Genomic DNA, 20,018 nt, shown 5'->3' on the forward strand with positions numbered 1-20,018 from the left:
GACCATAAAGAGGGGAAGAAAGGAAAAATGTCCGGGTCCCAGGATGAACTGCTGTGTAAGGAAGGAGAAACAAACTACCTCACCACCTGAGAGCATTTGAAGATGTCTAGTTTAATGAGAGTCTAACACTTGACAAAAGCAGCTTTAGTAGCCCAGGACATCATTCTGAAGTAAGACCTCAAGAAGAAAGGGAAAAAAAAAAAAATCACTTGCTGAATGGAGGGTATATGCCTTACAGTGGAAACATAATTCCTACAGGGTTTTCTAATGGGATTTCAGATACTGTATGTATTTCTGAAAATCCAGGTTCACCTCTACGTAGGGATCCCTACATTGAGCATGAAAGGTTTTATTTTAAGATAAAATTTCTACAATAATGAAAATAACCAAATAGAAATCAATTTTTGGAGATCATTAGAATGAGTTTGGAAGAAAGAACAAGCTGTTTCAGAAGCTGACTTTTTAACTGTATAAAGTGACAGAACAAAATTGTTTCTGAAAACCTAGTTCAGGTGCTGGCAGAAGTATAGCTGCCCAACTACAGCATGCTCCCAGGCTAATATAGGTATTTCTCATTGAGATAAATTAATTTGGATTATGTGTCATGGGACATAACACTACATCCCACTGCAGGAGCTCAGGAGAGATTGTCAGAGATAGAACAAATATCTCTAAACAGTTTTACAGTACAAGTGAAAATGTGTGAGTGATTGCTTATCCTCAACCATTCAATACTCAAAGCTGCTTCTCTAGGTGAAATGATTAAACCAGCAGGATTGCAGAATGAAGACACTAAAGCCCAGAGGTGGTGCAAGAGTCAATCTGTTAATGAATATGAGATGCCATCAGGTTCTGTCTATGGCTGACCTCTTGGGAAAACTTGACAGTTTTTGGTTAGTTTTCTCTCTGCTTGTAGACTGCTGCATGTGCCAGATGAGGAGGATGCTGTCCTTCTGCACAATAACAGTCAGCTGAAATTTTGACTTGCAAACTCTTAAACAGGAAAATAACATCCAAGCATCCTCATGCTGTAATGCTAGGATCCCACTCTCATGGACCAGATGAACCCTGAGCAGCAGTTCCCACATTGGTTTCTGACAGTAAGAACCACTGCCTTTTTGACCGCCCAAGTACCTGCACGCTTACAATGCAACGTCTTTGGATCTACAAACTCTGCTAAGTCTGGGAACTGCAAGTCAAGAAATAACTTCTGCCACATCTTTTGTTAGGGAGAAACTACCCTCATGGATGAGATATCAAAATGAAGAAGTCAATAAACCCTAAGTTCTGAAGCCACATCTCCTCACTTGTGTTTTGAGATAATCCTACCAAAAGCCAAAACATAATTCAGATGGAAAGACCCCGCCCCTGTTTCCCCTGAGGTGAAATCTGACCAGGCTTTTGGTCCAGCCTCGTCTCTAAATGACAACACAGTTCTGCTTTACCTCCTGTTCTTCTGCCACTGACAATTGTGAAGTCTTCCCACACCCACTCAAGGGACTGAGTGAAAAAGTGGATAATCATATGAGTAAGCCTAGCTGGAGTTAATCCGATGCACAAGGTCATCTTGTTCTTGATCATTATTAGGCAGGGACCCTTGGAGTCAAATTCAAATTGAAATTAAAACAGACTAGAAGAAGGACTATAAATAAATCAACAGCTAACAAGTATCTCATTGAAGCATATTAAAGGGCTTTGTATATTTAATCTGCACCCAGCGCGCTGTGTCTGGTGGTGATTGATGCTTTTTCATCTTTTTTTGCAGCTTTTATGAGAGCTGATGGTAATCTCCTGAGAAACAATATGATTTGTAATAAAAAGATTACCTGTATTAAATAAAAATAATATATACATAGGAAATGCTGTTAGCGCGACAAATCTGGTTAAAGATATTACCACCACGAAAAAATGTGATTTTTTCCCTGGCTGTCTAATTCATTTTAGGGAAAAGTAATATCTTTAAAACTTAAGCCTGTATTATTTATAAAGGAAGCAATAACTGATTTTCCCATTTCCTATATTAATAAATTTATTTGCATATATTTATATCAGAATTAATGAGTTTTCTCTCTCTATGAATGCAAAAACTGCACTGAAAGGGAAAAAGAGAATCGAGAATTGCTTTATACCTTTAGATTTCAAGTCTACATAAACTCTTATGGCTTTTCTATAGCTAGATACAGTAAGTCTCTGCTTGCTTTTCTTTCAGTAGAGGCCTTACACTCTCATCAGGAATACTGGACAAATATGCTTTTTAAAATTACAGTTCATTAGGGGATATACAAAGCAACTAGTCAAAGCGATCTCTAGAGAAAAGTATAGAACTTCCCATGTTTATAAAACTAAGCATCACGGATCCTTGGTGGTGCTTTAAACCCAAAGACCTAAAAGTATTTCTAGGAGATGCTTATAAAGGTGCAAAGACTTACCACATGCCCAGAGATGCTAAGAAGTTACTATCTGCAGACAGTACTTAAATGACTGTTTGAGTCAGTGACACAATGAAGAATAAGAACTCTATTCTCTGTAAGTACCTTGATAGGTAAACGCCAGGAAAGAAGATCAGATTGGTAGCTGAAATGCAACAGTGGGATAAGAATAAAAGGGGATGAAAGCTGATTTGAATCAAAAGCAAGTCTCACTAATTATTGGCAACATGGGCTCCTAGAATACCTTTCCAGCCAAGACACTAAACACAGAAACCTTGCTGTTTTTTTGTGGTGCTGAGACCAATGGCCGAAAGGAATTACAGGAGATACTTGACTAAGGTGAAGTAGAAGGTACCATCCAACACCTGTCTGATAGGCAGGATGTTACACCAATATCAATTTTTCACAAGGAAAGGTGCACTTAAGTTGTCGCATTTCCTTGTCATGTGCATTCAGACTGGTAGTTTGCAGTTCTAAGCATAGCTTTGTCCACTTTTTAAGATGCTGAGAAGCTTTCACAACTCCCAACTCCACTCCCTTCCAAGGTCTTAAGTTTGGGAGTACCCCTTTTCCAACCTACTCTTGACTTGATCATGCAGTTATCAGGTCTGCTGTTTGACTCCATCTCACAGTTAGCAGTTCCTAAGACACTACAGGACCTGGGGGAAATGGCAGTCATGAGCTCAGCTGAGCATGCAGCAACATAAGAGTAAAGGAATAAGAATGGAAGAAGTTCAACAGTTTCTGTGGATCAAAATCCAGAAAAAATTTAGAGTGCTTCAGATCTCAGAAGCCTTTGAAGATAACTATCCCCACAAAAATGCTGGTTACCTGCTAATCACACATAAACACAGCCACAAAGCAGCTACTCAGACTGGGAACTTGTTATGCATGAAAAGTGTGCCAGTGAGATAGAGCAGTCTTTGTTGTTAACAACAAGAAATAACCGCTTCACAGTCATTCATGACTGCAGCTAACATATGGCTCACGGAGTGTGATGGTAACCATTGCCTCAGGTGGTTCACTAACCCATCAGCTACTGCTGGTAACAGCCAGTATCATAGGGCTTATTACTTAATTAGCACAGCACTTTATTTGTATTCATTAAAAAAAAAAAAAAAAAAAAAGAAGGAGAAGAAGAAGAAGGAAAAAAGACCATCACAACAGCAAAGCACTTGGAAAGCTGCAGGAGACATGGCCAGCCCTCACCATATATACAGAAGCCTTGGAGTGTGGCCTAGCTGCCTCCCTCACATTACTCCGTAAGGATAGGTAGATTTCAGCAAGATACTCCTTAAAAAATACACTTTTAAAAATAAAATAAATAATAGAAAAATAAAAGAAATAATAGAAATAAAGGTAACTGTCTGCTACAGCCTGAGTGTCTGTGCTTGTGCGTCATCAACTGCCTGCTGAAGAGGGCAGTCAGGAAATTTGGTGCCCCTGTATGCTGACTGGCTGTGAAAGGTGAGCACAAAGTTCAGTTTCTGTGAAATTTAATTCCATGGTGAGTGCTTTTGGCACCATAAAACAGTACTGAGTTCAGAACAAGCTAAACCAAAATATTCCTTCTGGGGCACTACACTAAGATGTAGTCTTACCTCACTTCTCCTTCAGGGAGTTGATCCCATGTTCCTTATTTTTCCCCACCCACCAGAACCTGTGCATCCTCATTTGGCCCAGGAATGTTCTTTATGCCACTACAGCCAGCTCCAAGTGCTTACCTGTAGTTGCATTACTGTATGGGCATTTGGGCTTGGAATACCTACCATGAAAGTCTCATCTGCCCCAAAGTCAGAAGCTTATGTTCAGACAGGTAGTAAAACATTGTCTAGGTGTTTACGTGACTCAGCTCTCACAAAATGCATCATAGGACCAAAACAAAATAATCCTTCTTCCTCAGAAAAAAAGTGAGATCATCAGGCGTCAATCATGCTCCCATTAAGATATTTTCACTGAATTCAACAGACATAGCATAGAGCCTTCAGTGAGCTCAAAGTCCACATACTGTATACAGAAAATGTCAAAAGAATTAATCCCCCTTCATTACATAGCCACTATAATGTGCTACATGGTTCATAACAAGTGTATGAGGGAAGCTATATTGCCCCCTTACCTGCAGAGAACAGAAGGTCTGAGTATATGGCTCCATTCGGACCAGGTAAGATGCTACTATAATTGCTGATGAATAGTGAGTACAGTAATGGCACTGGGCTGACAGGTCTCCTGGAAATTGGACACAAATCAAATTCTAGCGCAAAATATCACCATTTCAAGCCCATAGCATCCAGTTACCACAACACAACTAAATAGGGAGCAGGTCTTTAAAGCAGATGTGTTCAAGTATCTGTGACCAAAAGCACACCTTGCATATCTGCATTGAATGTGCACACTTACTACTATCTCTGTATGTTCTTCTTTTTCGCCTTCCACATTTCATTTTCTGAAGAATAAGTTCTTTAACTTTCCAGACCACCTCTTTCCCCATTAGCACCAAAAAAGGTCTTAATCTCCAGAGGTCAACAGCCTCGAGGTCCTGTTTCCTTTTCTTAAAGTAGCTGTTAGCTAAGCTGTGTGCAGCAGTCTTCTACATGCAGCTTAGTTAACAAAGCCTAAAGTGTGCAGCTTAGCTAGCAGCAGAGTCTTTTCTAGGGAACATTGCTTTTTGCTGTAGCACCTCTTTCTGCCCAAGGGAATTGAACAGAATGCAGCAGTACAAGCCATGTAAGGCAGTGCTTGCAGGAGTAATTTCTCCTTGAATCTTCAACCAGTTTGTATCCAGAAGTGAGAAGATTTCCTTAGCATGGTGCCTCCCTTAGTCACAGCTCTGGGAAGTTTTTGGATGACCTTTTCCAAGGGACCCACCAGCATCCCCCAAGGGCCTGAGGGGACTCAAGCCTCTTCTGTCTGTTAGTGTCCTAAAACACTCACCCTCACTCTTCTCCACCTCATTGTAGCGCTGGATGAACTTGCGTTTCCTCTCCATAGTCTGTGCTCCCATGGGCTTTGACAGATCCCGAAAAGTATGAGGATTAGTAAGGTTTAGAGTCTGAAAAGCAAAACCAGCAAAGACGCGGATTTTAAATTCCCAAGTACTAGACATCATGACTAGCTCAGTAACACTGGATAGCAGCAAGGCTCTGTTGGAAGTTTAACCTATACAAGAAGGTGACAAATTCAGTACTAAAACACCCATCTCCAGAACCAGAGTGGGACTTCAAAAGAGAGTGGCAGCATGTGCCACTGAAAGGACAGCATGTACAAGGAGCTTCACAGATAAAGAGACTGGCAGGTTGCAAATTGTTCTCAAAGCTTTTCTGTTCGAACCTCCTTGTCAGGGGTCACAGAAGCCTGTCTCTGCCTATCTGCTGAAGTGACACAGCCTGCCCTTAACTAGATATGTATTTAACATATATTCATCCACCTTTCTGAGGCAGATCACGATCCTCAGCATGCTGATTTGAAGATAAGGCTAATCTATAAAGAATAAGTACAGTTCAAATTAACTATCTAAAATTTTGAACCCTTGGTCTAGATGCCTCTGCTTCAATGGCATAATTCAACAAACATTTGTATGGTTGCTATCATAGAAAGTACAGAATGCTACAGCAAGCACTGACCTTGGAGTGATAGTCAGCAAGGACCCATGGAAATACAGGATACTGCATGTAATCATTGTAGCTGCGGCCAGCCAATGTGTTCAGGTACATGAGGTAATCAAAGTTGCTGATCTCCCTCTTCTGCCAGGGAAAGGAAACAAGCATTAAAATCTCCTAACTCCACCCCTGAAAACCATGCCTCAAAGGCACCCTCAGAGCCCTGTGGTTCCTAGGTCCACCAGGACAAGAATTATGAATAGTGTAATCAATCATTCATTGCCATTCAGATCAGCATAATATCTTTTATACAACAATTCATTCAACAGAATCTGTCTTCATTCTGGGTCTTCAGACAGACCACTTGCATTTGCCTATAATCGTGCAGTGCTTTTATGCTGTATTTTCATAACAGAGTACTTTTTCCCAATTTAAAGGTGAGCCAAATGCATGCAATCTGTATACAGGAAAACTGTGGACAACTGCCTGTACAGAAAAGGCTGTACAAAATGCTACAAGCAGGTACATATTTCTTCAATGTGTCCTGGGTCACCAAGATCAGGAGCACAGGAAAGTAGATGCATCTCTCACCTCAGCAAAACATCTGAGAAAATTAGAGGTACATTGATTTAGATGTACAGATAATCTGTGAACAGTCATTCAACTAGGTGTCTCTCTTCGGTCTCTGTTTAAAATGTGCATAAAACCACACTGAATCTGCCAGACAGTAGAACCATATGTTTCACAGCAGGAGGAGCAAAACCTCTGCAATAACCAGATGTAAATACTCTGCTCCTCTTGCCAATAACCTCACCTCCAGCAGCGAGAGAACAGTTTAGGCCTTGAAGTACACACACACACATATCTGTATGCAGACAGACAGAAAGGTGCTGAAATTCTTTACTTAATCACGTGCAGCCAACATCTTGCTTACCTGCCATTTCTGGAGCATTGTTTTTTCCCCTCCTGAGTGTTTCCTGTATGGAACAAACATTCAGTTGAAATAGCCTGCTTCAGAATAAGAGAAAGTAAACACATTAATATCTGTGCTACCTGTGCTCCCGGTTCTCATTCCACAGAAAAGAGATAACACCAAGACTCTTGAAGTTTCATCATTGACCAAGTAATTCCAAAATCAGAGTGTTGTCAGTTAGGTTAGAAAGCACAATATGAATTTCATTACTGCTTTCATTAAGAAGGAAGGCTCTGCCTGGTGAACAGGAATGGCCTAGCTTCAGATGGCTGATGAATTTATCACTGTCAGTCACCCTCCCTATGACATGCAGACTCTCCCTAAACTACTTGCCAGTTTACTTCTGAATGAAGTGCCACTTAAAGGAAAAAGAAGGAAGTAGGGCGGTGGTGCTAAGATTGGATTCTGTATGCCTTAAGATATCGCTGCAAACTGTGGTGGTGATGCCATAAGGTAAACTGCAAGACTTCAGAAGCTGACTCACAGGCAGAGAAGATGCCCCTGCAGCAGAGGCAGATAGACAGCTGGGGATAGCTATCTCCTCAGCTAAGCCATGCTGCTAATTAGTCTATGGTCCTGGTCTCATCCCATTGTAGAGCTAGAGTGCTAGTGACAGGTACCGTTAAGGCTGTCTGTTTCTATTCTAAAGCCTTATTCTCAAAGGCTCATGCTTTTCTGAAGCATTCTGAAAATACTGGCTTGAAAACAGAGGTGTCTCTGTCTTCATATCAAAGATATTATTTTGCACAAAGCACTTTGAAATGATTTTAGTCCTTAAAAAGTAGGTTGCCATTTTAATAATTTTTTGAAGTAATAAAGCAAATATGTTTTCTCCACTTTCTTTGTTCTCAAAATGCAGCCTTTCACTGAAACTTTAAATAAAAAACCAAACCAGCAGATGGCAGATTCTAAACAGGGGAATTCACTTGAAAATGTGAAAAGGTCAAAGGTTCTGAGTAAATTAAAGTCACATTTCAACTACACTGAGTTAGAAGTTATGTCAGTATCTATACACTTGTAAATTCCTAGACATGAAATTGAGACAAGTGACAGCTTCTGATTTGTCGTGGTTTAACCCCAGCCAGCAACTAAGCCACACACAGCCACTCACTCACTTCCTACAGTGGAATGGGGGAGAGAATCAGAAGGGTAAACGTCAGAAAACTCGTGGGTTGAAAGACAGTTTAATAGGTAAAACAAAAGTTACAAAAGCAAGCCAAGGAATTAATTCACCACTCCCCATCAGCAGGCAGGTTCTCTGCCATCTCCAGGACAGCAGGGCTCCACCGTGTATAACAGGGACTTGGGAAGACAAATGCCATCACTCTGAATGTCCCCTCTTCCTCCTTCTTCCCCCAGTTTCATATGCTGAGAGTGACACCACATGGTATGGGATATCCCTTTGGCCAGTTGAGGTCAGCTGTCCCAGCTGTGTCTCCTCCCAGCTTCTTGTGCACCCCCAGCCTACTCACTGGTGGGGTGAGAAGCAGACAAGGCCTTGACTCCGTGTAAGCACTGCTCAGCAATAATGAAAACATCCCTGAATTATCACTGTTTTCAGCACAAATCCAAAACGTAGCTCCGTATCATCTACTATGAAGAAAATTAACTCTATCCCACCCAAAACCAGCATATGGATTAAAGAATCTTTTGATCTGCCAAAGTAAACAGAGTTACTGGCATGACATGATAACTGGTGGTAGGAGATGCTTTTCCCTTTGAGTGTCCAACATTAAACTAATCCTAAAGTGCCAGCTCAGAGACAGGACTACTTATTTCCCGAAGTATAAGGACATCAGTTCAGCCATAGATTATAAATTTGTTACAGGAATAACTAGATGCTATTTTTCACTCTTGTGCTCTGTATTGGATCACACTAGAAATCCACAAAGTTAGGCTTAAAGCAGCCTCAAAGACCTAAATAAAACACAGGAACGGTCTATGATCATTACAGTTTTATTGAATTTGCAGTAGTAAATTCTTGTAAACTACATGTAAACATGTTTATGAATCATTATTTTACTGCATTTACTGCATTCCTGGACCAGTTAATAGTGTACATAAAGGAAAAACACTACAGTTTACTCAACACGCTATTCTATTCCTTGCTTAGGCACTCTCTTCAGAGAAAAGGGAAGGATTTTGCATAGTTAATAACCTGTTCCATGAACTAACATGAAACCCAGGACCAATCCTAGCACGTGTTCTACAACTCCTAAGCTTTGTTTAGTTCTCTTACTAAGCATATGAAACTTAACAATAATAGGCTATATTTATAGAAAACAGGGACCACAAAAAGGTGTAGTTCATATCTGATAAGGGAAAAAAGGATCTTCACTTTTTCAAAAAAAATTAATAGATTATATGATGGTCTAATATACACAGTGCAAATCAGAAGAAAGTCTATTGACTACAGTAGAGTTATGGTGGTTTTACACCCCCAGTTTGAGCCACACATGGCTCAAGAATGTAGAAATTCCAAAGTAGAAAACAGATATCAGGAGCCCTTACCCTTTAGAATTTCACAGGTTTGCCCACTGGCCTTTGTAAGGTCTCCAACAGACATTTGGAACTCAGAAAGAATATCTCAAAGGGATGGAACAGGATCAGGATTCCTGGCATTATTTGAAGCGTGGTTGGATTAGGGTGTTTTTCACAGAGGGATCAAGTTAGGTTCTTCCCTTTCCACAGGGGCAGACTCACTCACTAAAACTGCCCAGGCTTATTTTGGATTTATGGCTGAGTTAGTTATGTAATGATGCTCAATCCATCAGTCCTCCAACATTTAAAGTGGGAGCATTATAAAATACTATGCACAGGACTAAACTGGGATAGTTTGTGTGTATGTTATGCAATGTATGTATGTTGAGTTGTGGGTATCATGACCCTCTAGAGAAACTTGCTCTGCTTGTCACAAGCCCTAAACAGCTAATAAGGACTGTACAAGCGTCAAAACAATCTTCTCTGCTGACTTTGGAAGTTGCTGTATAACTCAAAGAGGTTCATCAGTTCACCACATCATGAAAATATGAAAGGCTAAATGTAGTAACTCCCCATTAAGAGCTATCCTTCTGGGTCTTGGGGAACGAGGCAGGATGCTCCTTCCAAGACCTCAGAGATCTGGAATTCTGCATTCTCCCTTGTCAACTTGCAGGTGCTCGGAACTTGTATCCCATTACAGGCAACTCAAGACTATTCCTCCTTTCTCCTTGGTAATCAATCAGCATTCCTCCAGACCACACTTCTTCAGCCAGCATAGAAAAAGCTCAAAGCGGATCAACTGCAGCTATCCAACCACAGTAAGTGCATTTAAAAATAAATAAATAATCAAAGGCTGGTTTGAAAAGGAAACAGAAGTGCTTTGTAAATGTAAATAACTAAACTTCAGGAGGAGGTGAAGTTATGTGAAGTCAAGAGAAGTACCTGCATATCTGTCTATATCTAAATCTATAAGGTATTTGCAGGGCACTAGCCATGGCAGAATCTAAGCATGATGTGTACTAATGATGATCCACCTTTGGCTACACTATACATAAGTGATTTATTAATCCCTCTTCCATTAACATCAGACTATGATCTCAGTCTTGTGATAGCCAGTGCTTTCCATTTGCTAGAGACAGGTGGACCTCAAACCATTTGAAGATTCATTGCAGATGAGATAATCTCAAAGGATAAGATTTTGCCCCGACTGAAATTAATGCTAAAATTCCAACCTAATGGGTTCTCAGAATTCACAAACCTGCTTTCATTTTCTTTTTGTCTTCCATCATGCAGGCTTCTTAAGTTTTCAAAACAGTGTCAAGCTCCCCTAAAACCACTTTTCTTAAAGAATCTTTGCAATTACCAAAAATATTGTAAGGAAAATCTACTTCCTGGTAAGCCACAACCTAGGTCCCAGTCCTACTATTAAAAGAGGAAAGATGTCAAGAGGTATGTCAGCTTTCCCTGTGAAGCAATCAAGTCTATCTTGAACTCAAAGAAGTGTTAGGTTAGATTACTTCAGAATAAAGGTACAGCATCCTCCTTGTTTGATTGTACCAGTATGCCTTCTGGGTTTTCTTACTCTGTGCTGAAAGAATAGAGATGTAATACAAAATTAATAAATAAGTATAATATTAAAGAAGAGCTTCTTGAAGTAGGATGTCCTAAAGGTGCTAGGGAAGGAGAAAGGAATCTCCTTTATTTACAGAATACTGTTTGCACCATGTGTATTCACAGGCTTAAACCAGACAAAGAGATAGCATTTCCAGTGTGGAAATGCTGTACCAAGACACACTTCAGGTCATTGAAGATAAACATCAAGTAAATTCAATTAATTTGTGAGGTGAGAAGAATGCAATCTCCAACCCTGGAATCAGGCAAGCACATCAACACTATCATCTTTTTTATGCCAATAATATCTGGGAGTCATTATCAGCAAGAGAGGGACCTCAGTGTTGCATCTCCTGTGAACAATACCTACCACAAAACACACAGCTATTTCTCTTCCATACTTCTTGTTTTCCAGATATTACTTTGAAATTATTGCAAACAATTACTAAAAGCTTGAGTTTGGTAGCCCCAGTCATAGAGACAACTTCCAGTATATTCACATGCTACAGAGGGAAACTGTTGTACCGACTGAGCATTTGAAGGGTCACAGATAGATGAATATAAACTGCAGCTCATATCCTCTCTGCTGCACCACTGAATGAGTCTTCCCTCCAGTGTCCATATATATCTGATCTGGCACGTGCTAAGGATGGTATCTCACTGTGTTACAGCCAAGTAAAATGAAATAACTGTCCATTTTATTCAGCAGGCTAAGACAACGATAGAAGCTGATGAACAGCTTCTAACGAGGTCCAGATGTTTTTTCTTTCAGCATATTTTGAAATCTAACATTTCCAGACACTTCATGCCATTGGGTTCTTTTCCCTCTAGCTTGAACTTGCATGCTGGAACCAAACATTATGCTAATGATCTCCAAGGACCTAGCACTGCTGTTGCTTAGGAACAAAAGTTTCACAGGCTGTGGAAGGAGAATTGAATAGAAAGGCCCTGGAGCTTAAGAAGTCCTTTTTGCCACTCCTCCTCCCCACCCCTGCACACTCACATACACAAGTTTCTTGAAGGGCTGCCATTTTCTGTCAAGGAAGTACGATTCAGAATTTGCAGGGCTGTGAAAAGGAAATTGTCTTGTGCGTCCTGCTCACAGGTTTATTTATAGACTGAAAGACAAATTCATTACTCAACGAAGAGTAGACTCAAAGAAGAAAAGACAACTGCACAGTAACAGACCATGAAGACTCATCTCACACTACTGAAAAAAACAAGCAGCCTGTGACATCTATACTTTGCCTTCTGAGTCTTCCTAGCTGCTAGCCGGTAAGATCTTATGCAGGGGGGCAGTCTTGCAGGATTGTTAAGATCAAACAATATTTTTGTTTATTCTTGGTGGGCCTTGGTTTTATAAGTAACCTTGCACTGTGTGATAGCACAGTGGCTCTGAAGCAATCTAGAAAAGTAAGAAAATTTAAGGAGGGAAACTTCTCTCTATCTATTTGCTCATGGCAGTATTTAGTGTAAACGTGCATGTTAGCAAAAGACTGCTTTTAAGGTAGTCAGTAAATGAATCCCTCTTCCACAACAGGTTGTATCCAACAACAAAGAAATGGTAACAGGCTTGTAAAAAGTTAAATAAAAATCTACCCTATCTGGAACTGTTTGGCTTCATGCAAAATCATTTTCTGTATGAATGCTGGTTTTAAGCTTTATATGAAAGTATTTCCATAGAGCTATTCCATGGGCCAATTAGAACGTCACCTCACTGCCTTCCTGCCCCCAGAGATGTGCAGGGCATGTGTAGCACCTCTGAGCTTGGCAAGCCTGCTCTGCAATATGTTGACTTCCAGGAGGAAAGACAGAGGAAACTTTTTTCACAGACTAGTTCAAGATGGGATCAAGACGGTTCTGTGTAGCTTTGGGTGCAGTGAATTAGGAAGCAGCAACCTATGGGAGGAAAAGAACAGGCAGAACCAGAGAGGAGGAGGTCCTGAAACACCCAGGCAGTGTCACAGGCAGAAGGCTTGTCCTGCTCCTGCCAGCAATATGCTGAGAAAGGAAGAAGAAAGGTTCAGGTAGAAGAGACTGCATCATCAGGTTCCAAATCTGTACTCTTTTAGGACTAGATCTCCTTCCTAGGACAGGCTTATACTACAGTGGGTCATGACCAGGCCCTGTGCAAGTGCTTAAGTGCAAATAGAGAGTAATCTCCAACCCTTCCTTGACCCAGAGAGACACTGACAGTCCTCATCCTGATGCTCCAAGTCTGTTCCCTCCCTGCAGCTCCCAGCAACACAGAGCACCACAGACAGCCTGATGTCCTTGACACACATTTTCTATTAATTTCTGTATCAGGTCAGCCTCAAAACTCTAGGGCTGTGAATGCTCCTAATGCTCTGCAGTTATCCCTAGGTTTTCAAAAGTCCAATCCAGACCAAAGATTTCACTGAGTGTGGATAAAAATGGGAAGAATTTTCTAGTCGAGATCCTCTTTAGCGAGACCTTATCACATAGAAATGCAGTACCCCTACCCCTGGGCTAAGGCTTGCCAGCAACTCAGAGGATGAACCTGGCAGTGGGGTGAGAGTTTAGAGAAAATGAGTAGAGTTCGCTCTTGCTATCATCAGTTTTTAGGTAATAGAGCAACACATGTACCTCTCCCTCTGCTATCCCAGGAGATGAACTGTGAGCATGAAATCGAACATGCATAATTAACATTTACAGCAAGGAGGGCTCCTGTGATTCCTGAATTTTTAATATCAGTGGCTACAGAACTGGAGCCCTCTTATGCAGAGCTAAAGAAAATGAAACATGGCTAAACAAGCTCCATTATCTCCAGATACAGGCCTGTGAAACACTGATAATGAGTTTACAAGCATGCAGAGACAAGAGAGCTATTCATCCCCTTTAAGTTGTCTGGTGCTTCGGTGTTTCTGCAGACCTTTAATGCTAATCCCTATCTTCAGGATTGCAAATCACCTTTTTGTAAGTTTGAAACATGGATCCAACTTTTATCCCAAAGGAAATAGCACTTGGAAAGCATGAGAACTCCCTAGGGACTCATGTTTTCCTGATTAGTGCATCTTAGAGGTCCACAGTAGTATTTTAAAAAAATCTGACTAAACAAGGCAGTTACATCTCTGTGAAGTTTGGACATTATTCAACACATCGTGTAGAGAGATCTGCCTTCAGGAAAGTTACACTGATCTGTTTGTTTGGATCTTTAAAATCTGAAAGGTCCAGGTTTAAACTCTGGCAACAAGTTAGCAAAGGTTATTCACAGAGAAGTACCCAAACCCAAAAGGTTAAACTGCACTGTTATTCCTGACAGGACCCCAGCACCCAACCTTGTACACCAGGCTCCCTCTAGTGCTCCCAGGCACGCACAGCACGGGGGGGACACCACCACTGTGAACCAGCAGTAACAGACACAGATGGTATTTTTAAGAAACTGTTTTGTATCAGTGTTTCCCCCATGGATTTTAAATGCAAAGTCATAGAAAAAAAAAAATTACTAGTAACTGAACAATGTTTTTTTCTTTCTGAGAGTTTTAAAAGTGTTTAAAAAAAGGCATTTTAAAATAAATTATCATTTTGAATTTAGAAAAAAAATATGTATTTTTCCTTGAGGATCCCTTTCATTTTTTTAAAGACATACTTGGCTGAAAAGATTCACTGATCAAAATGCACTGAATGTTTTGGTCAACTCATCCAACACAAAGTTCAAACAACGTTAGATTTGGATCCAAAAGTCACTAGGTTCACATCAATTGCAGAAAGCAGAAAGTCCTTTTCCAACCTGCCAAAGTGTAAGGAAGCTTCCCTGCAGATCTTTTTCTGAAACATAGTAGTCACCCTCTGTGCACCGGTAAGGGACTCACAGTGTCCTATACCAGCTGTCAGGCTCTGGATTTCTCATACAGCCAAACTTTATCTTCACAGAATTGCCAAAAAAAAAAAAAAATGCATCAAATACTTAAAATCAGTGAACTGTGATTTTAAAACCCTGTTGTTTTGATCTCTAGAACTTCCTACCCACTCACAGGCAAATTATTTAAGCTAACATCAACAAAGGTGGAAAAAGTGATTAATTTTCCACTGTAGAATACTTTGTCTCAGTTACCAGTCTATACTATAGAAAGAATAGCATTTATATTGCCCCTGGGGCACTGTAAGGTTAAATACAGCAAAGAGTGAGAGGCCTTCAGATATAATGGTTATATGGCCCTGTAAGTACTGTTGAGAGACGGAAACACAGGAGTGACAGACACAGAAAGATTTAACCGTGTTTATATATTTTTATGTAAAATAACAAAGATTCCATTTTGGAACATACCCTCAGGGCAAGTCTGTCCCCAGTGTGCTGCTTCCAGGATTTTCTGAAGCATCTGCCTCATTACATAGCTCCTGAGAGGGTGGATGGTAACTGGCCTTCCTTTTGCATTATTTTTGGCTATGTCATGTAATTGAAAAAGAGCTGAAATGCCGTAGTTGTAGCCTGAGCTTCCCCTTCATGTATTTGCACATGATTAATGAGTAGCCAAAAAGCCTGAAGGGTTTGTAATGAAGCCTTTTTAATAGGGAAATGTATTGTAGACAAATCCATATTTTGTCCCAAACAATCATTCATCAATGTTGCGATTTGACTCTTCACAATTAAATGCCAGAGCACCCAGACCATCCTGAGATTAGCCAGCTGTAACCCATGCTCCTCTCTGTGCTTTGGCTGAGGGACACTGTAATCCATTTCCAGTGAACCAGCCTATTATCTTTGTCACTATATGTAATTATCAGCTGTATTTGATGACCTTTGATTAGAGAGATAGTTCAGTGGACTACTACTCATACAGGACTCAATTCAACAAAGCATGTGGCACATGCTGAGCATCAATATGAGTCAAAAGTCTGACCAGAACACCTACTAAATGCATTTTTTGAAAGCAGGGTACCTTCACGGTGGGAGCCCATCTATCCCACAACATGGATGGAAATACAAGGTTAGAGTATCCAGAGTCTGTCCTTGAGAGCACAGGAGATACTTAGCAAGGCCTGGTTTAATATGTCATTAAGAAGTGCTGACATAGACCTGATGTTGCCTTCTGCACTGTGGGTCATGTCCTGGCAAATCTGGGAGCCCACTATGTTCCTGAGGTCTTGGTTAAAACAAGACTCTTAATCATTTGTTTTACATATTTAATCTTTCTATAACATCCAGAGCCCAAATTTGGGGTCAAGTAAACAGGATGTTTAACCAATCTGACAACAGATGCCAGGCCTGTAAAGAAGGCCAACTCTTGGTCTGGTAGAGTAAGTACAATTTTGGATAGTGCAGTCCCTAAAGACTGGATTGAGACCCACAATACATTTTGCTCATGTCCTCAAACAGCTGATGGATAACAATACATTTTATTCAGTTTCATTACATGCTGAGCTCAAATCAGTATCTAGGGATGAAAGCAAATTTTTCACACTTGTAATTTCACCCTGTAATGCAATATAGGTGTTACAATGCAACAAAATAATATTGTAAATTATTAGAATTTCACATACTCAAAATACTTTCAGGAAGAACTCTCAGAGTTGCGGCTTCAAGGTTTAAAAGTCCTAATCTTAAAAAAAAAAAAAAAAGACTTCTGAAGAGTCTGACATCACATGTTAATTTATAACTATGTGATGATTTTGTTTTTAATCAGGGAGTAACAGTCACTGCTTTCAAAGGCTTTACTGGTGTTGCCACACTTTATCCACAGAGTCTGGTGTGTCTGTCTGTCTCTCGGGAGAAATGGCCAAGGGAAAAGCAAAAGCTCAAAAAGGGAAGAAGATAACTTTGAAAATTGCCAAAAATTCCATTCGGATATCTTTTGATGGAGGGCGTCGTCTTGACTTAAGCAAGATGGGTATCACCACCTTCCCCAAGTGCATTCTGAAACTGGATGATGTGGATGAACTTGATTTGAGCAGAAACATGTTAAAAAAGATTCCAAGCAGCATCCAGAAGTTCCAGAAACTGCGCTGGCTGGACCTGCACAGTAATCAGCTCGAGGAGCTGCCTGAGGAGATAGGTACACTTCAGAATCTTTTTTACCTGAACATATGCAACAACAAGCTGACCACAAAAAATCTTCCAGAACAGTTGAACCTTCTCAAGAACCTGCGTATTCTCAACCTTGGCTTGAACTGTCTTAACAGTATTCCCACCAGCCTTGGAGCCCTGAAGGAACTTAAGGAGATAGGTCTCTTTGACAATGCCTTGACCACCATCCCAAACAGTGTGAAAAATCTCCCCAAGCTCAAAAACCTGAATGTAGAAAGAAACCCTTTCCCAGATTCAACAGATCAAGAGCATGATGACTCCATTAAACGCATAGAAATGCTTTACTTGGTACAAGAGAAAGACCTGTGCTGTTCCTGCCTGAAGATGTGTCAGGATGAGAGGGACAAGCTGAACAAGTTAAAGAGTGGGACACCTAGCCCCTCAAAAAAGCCAAGTTTCCCTTTACTGCTCACACCTAATTCCTCTGCAAAAGATAACCAAGAAGAATGGAGATTAAGAAGCAAACAACCCTTAAGCATACCAAAGCAATCCACAGGCCATGTCCCATGAAGTCCAGCCCAAGCTAATAAAAAGCTGACCTCCTCCCTTTTCCTGAAGTTCTCTTCCTTCAAAGACCTACTCAGTTTTAGAAGCAGCACATCTGTGTGGTCTCTAAAACAAAATCCAAAACAACTAAAACAGATGTGAAACAGAAAGAGTATATTTGGGGGAGGAATGGCTATTCCCACCTGGGCCTGTTCCTACCACATGTTCTCCATGTTTGGGTCTTCTGTGTGTGCACGCTTCCAGTGAAGGAATCTTCCGGTTTTTCTAGCAATTCCTCTCCCACCACTGAGCCCCAAACATTTGTTCTGTTATTTTTCCTAGGGTGAGACACAGTTAAACTACTATCAGTAAATACCATTTGGAGGAAAAGGAACAGACCTGGGAAACTTCTGCTCCTGGTGGCTGCCACCAACCTCTCAGAGAACCTCAGAAAGGCACTGTCAATGTAGGAAGCATGAGCCCATTCCAGTTCAGCAGAAGAAGCAGACACAAATGTTACACTAAGGAGTAACTAAGCAGCACAAACACAATGCTTAGAGCTAAACAACTAGTGATCTCATTTGCCATCGAGGGGCCAGACTCTGCATAAGCAAGTTCTCAGGGATTTTGGGTGCTATACTTAGTTGCAGTGATCTCTAACTTACACAACACAATCAGCACCACTACCTACGCTCACTGTGTTTTGCCTGCCCCTGAGATTCCCTCCAAGGAAGGTACAGAAGAGAGAAGGGATAGGGAAAAGACTGATCTTTTTAAGGGTCCAGGGCATATCACTTAAGTAGTAACTAAGAGAATAATCAGTCTCTTCCATGAGACAAGAGTCAGCCAGTGAAATGATGAAATCAGGTCTGGTGTTCCCACAGTACTTTTGGCTTTCTGTTCACATGTGTGCATGCATCTGTGCACCTGAGCACACACATTCACTTCACTTGCTCATATCATATCCCTAGGGCAGGGAGTACTGACAGGCTGCAAACAGCAATATACAGGTACAAGCAATAAGCAGATTATAAAAAACAGTCAAGCATGACACAAGAAGAGGTGCTGCATGTGACCATAGTAACATATGGTGACAGCAAACATTTAAGTATATTTAAATGAAGAATAAAGTGCCAGGGGCAAATTACTCAGTTGTCCAGTAACAGCTCATTATAATTTTTAAAATGGCTACATTAGATCCTGGGAGTCAGAACTCCAGTGTATTACTCCTATGGATTAGGTGGAAAAACTGATATGGGGTTTCCCAGAAATGCTACTACCTCTACAACATACAGTACACTGAACTAGTAATTTCTTCCTTCCATGCTTCAGCTGGGCAATTATTAAAAATGTGTCTGTGCAAATGTCCTGGTTTGGGCTAGAATAGAGTTAATGTTCCTTTTTGGCAACTAGAATAGTAATGTGTTTTAGATTCAGCATTGGGTTTGCTATGAGAAGAATGCTGATAGCACACAGATGTTTTCAGCTGCTGCTGAGATTTCAAGGACTCTCCAACTCCCCATGTCCTGCCCATTCGCAAGTGCACAAGAAGCAGGGAGGGAGCAAGGCCAGAGCACTGGACCCAAATTGGCCAGTGAAATATTCCATATCATGTAACGACATGCTCAGTATATAGAGGAGGGGCGGCCAGGAAGGCTGGCTCTCTGGCTTCCAGGATTGTGATTGCAGGATCTTGGTATTTCGGGATCACTAGCCAGGAATGGGCTGAGTATTGGTCAGTGGGTGGTGAGCAACTGCATTGTGCATTGCCAGTTTATTCTTTCTATTATTGTCACTGTTTTATTTTATTACCATTATTAAACTGTTTTTATCTCAACCTGTGAGTCTCCCTCTACCCCTCCAATTCCCTCCCCCATTTCCATCAAGTCTTCAGTTCTTTATTTCCCAGACTGGAGCTTGGTAAAGGGAAGCATGCCTAGGTCATTTTCTCTAACTTTCCACTTAAGCACAACTTTTCCGGGATCATTACGTAGGCAGTGGCACTATCTTATGTTTATTTTATTTCAGTTCATGCTCTAACATGGCCCAGCCAAATCTATGCCAAAAGGCCCTTACATTCTCGGGGTGAATAAGGTGTACAGGGTCCTCCCTCGGCCAATGGAGTAAAACTGAAGGCAGAACCTTACAGGATTCAGGACAGGCTACTTTAGACCTTGACATACAGCCTGCTTCAATTTCCCAGACCAAACATGAGTCAAGTGTCTCTCACAATAATTACAAGTCCAGCTAAAGCCCAAAGTTCCTACAGGCACAGTGCATCTTATCTCAAGACATTCCCACCTGTTTAGGCACCCAGCAAGCACAGAGAAAGGAAACCCTGGGGTGAGTTATTGGTTACTCCACAGAGAACACACATCAAGCTCCATAGAGTCAAC

General features: G+C 40.9%; 2 protein-coding genes across 3 annotated transcripts in view; one reads left to right on the plus strand and one right to left on the minus strand.

Annotated features, from left to right (window-relative positions):
* WDFY4 (WDFY family member 4) overlaps window positions 1-20,018 on the minus strand; it is a 144,955-nt gene that overhangs the window by 25,119 nt on the left and 99,818 nt on the right. For both annotated transcript variants that reach the window (XM_033001780.2, XM_033001778.2), the window contains exons 48-51: window positions 6,960-7,002; window positions 6,050-6,169; window positions 5,361-5,478; window positions 4,546-4,655 (exon numbers count right to left, since the gene is read on the minus strand). In XM_033001780.2, coding sequence (XP_032857671.2) covers window positions 4,546-4,655; window positions 5,361-5,478; window positions 6,050-6,169; window positions 6,960-7,002 — 391 coding nt within the window. The remainder of the gene's footprint in view (window positions 1-4,545; window positions 4,656-5,360; window positions 5,479-6,049; window positions 6,170-6,959; window positions 7,003-20,018) is intronic.
* On the plus strand, window positions 16,799-17,679 carry LRRC18 (leucine rich repeat containing 18). The gene has a single exon (XM_009973800.3). The coding sequence runs from the start codon at window positions 16,825-16,827 to the stop codon at window positions 17,644-17,646; it is 822 nt and encodes a 273-aa protein (XP_009972102.2). The 5' UTR covers window positions 16,799-16,824; the 3' UTR covers window positions 17,647-17,679.

The sequence above is a fragment of the Tyto alba genome, unplaced genomic scaffold, assembly GCF_018691265.1.
Source record: "Tyto alba isolate M040663 unplaced genomic scaffold, T.alba_DEE_v4.0 Super-Scaffold_1, whole genome shotgun sequence".
NCBI classification, from domain to species: Eukaryota; Metazoa; Chordata; class Aves; order Strigiformes; family Tytonidae; genus Tyto; species Tyto alba.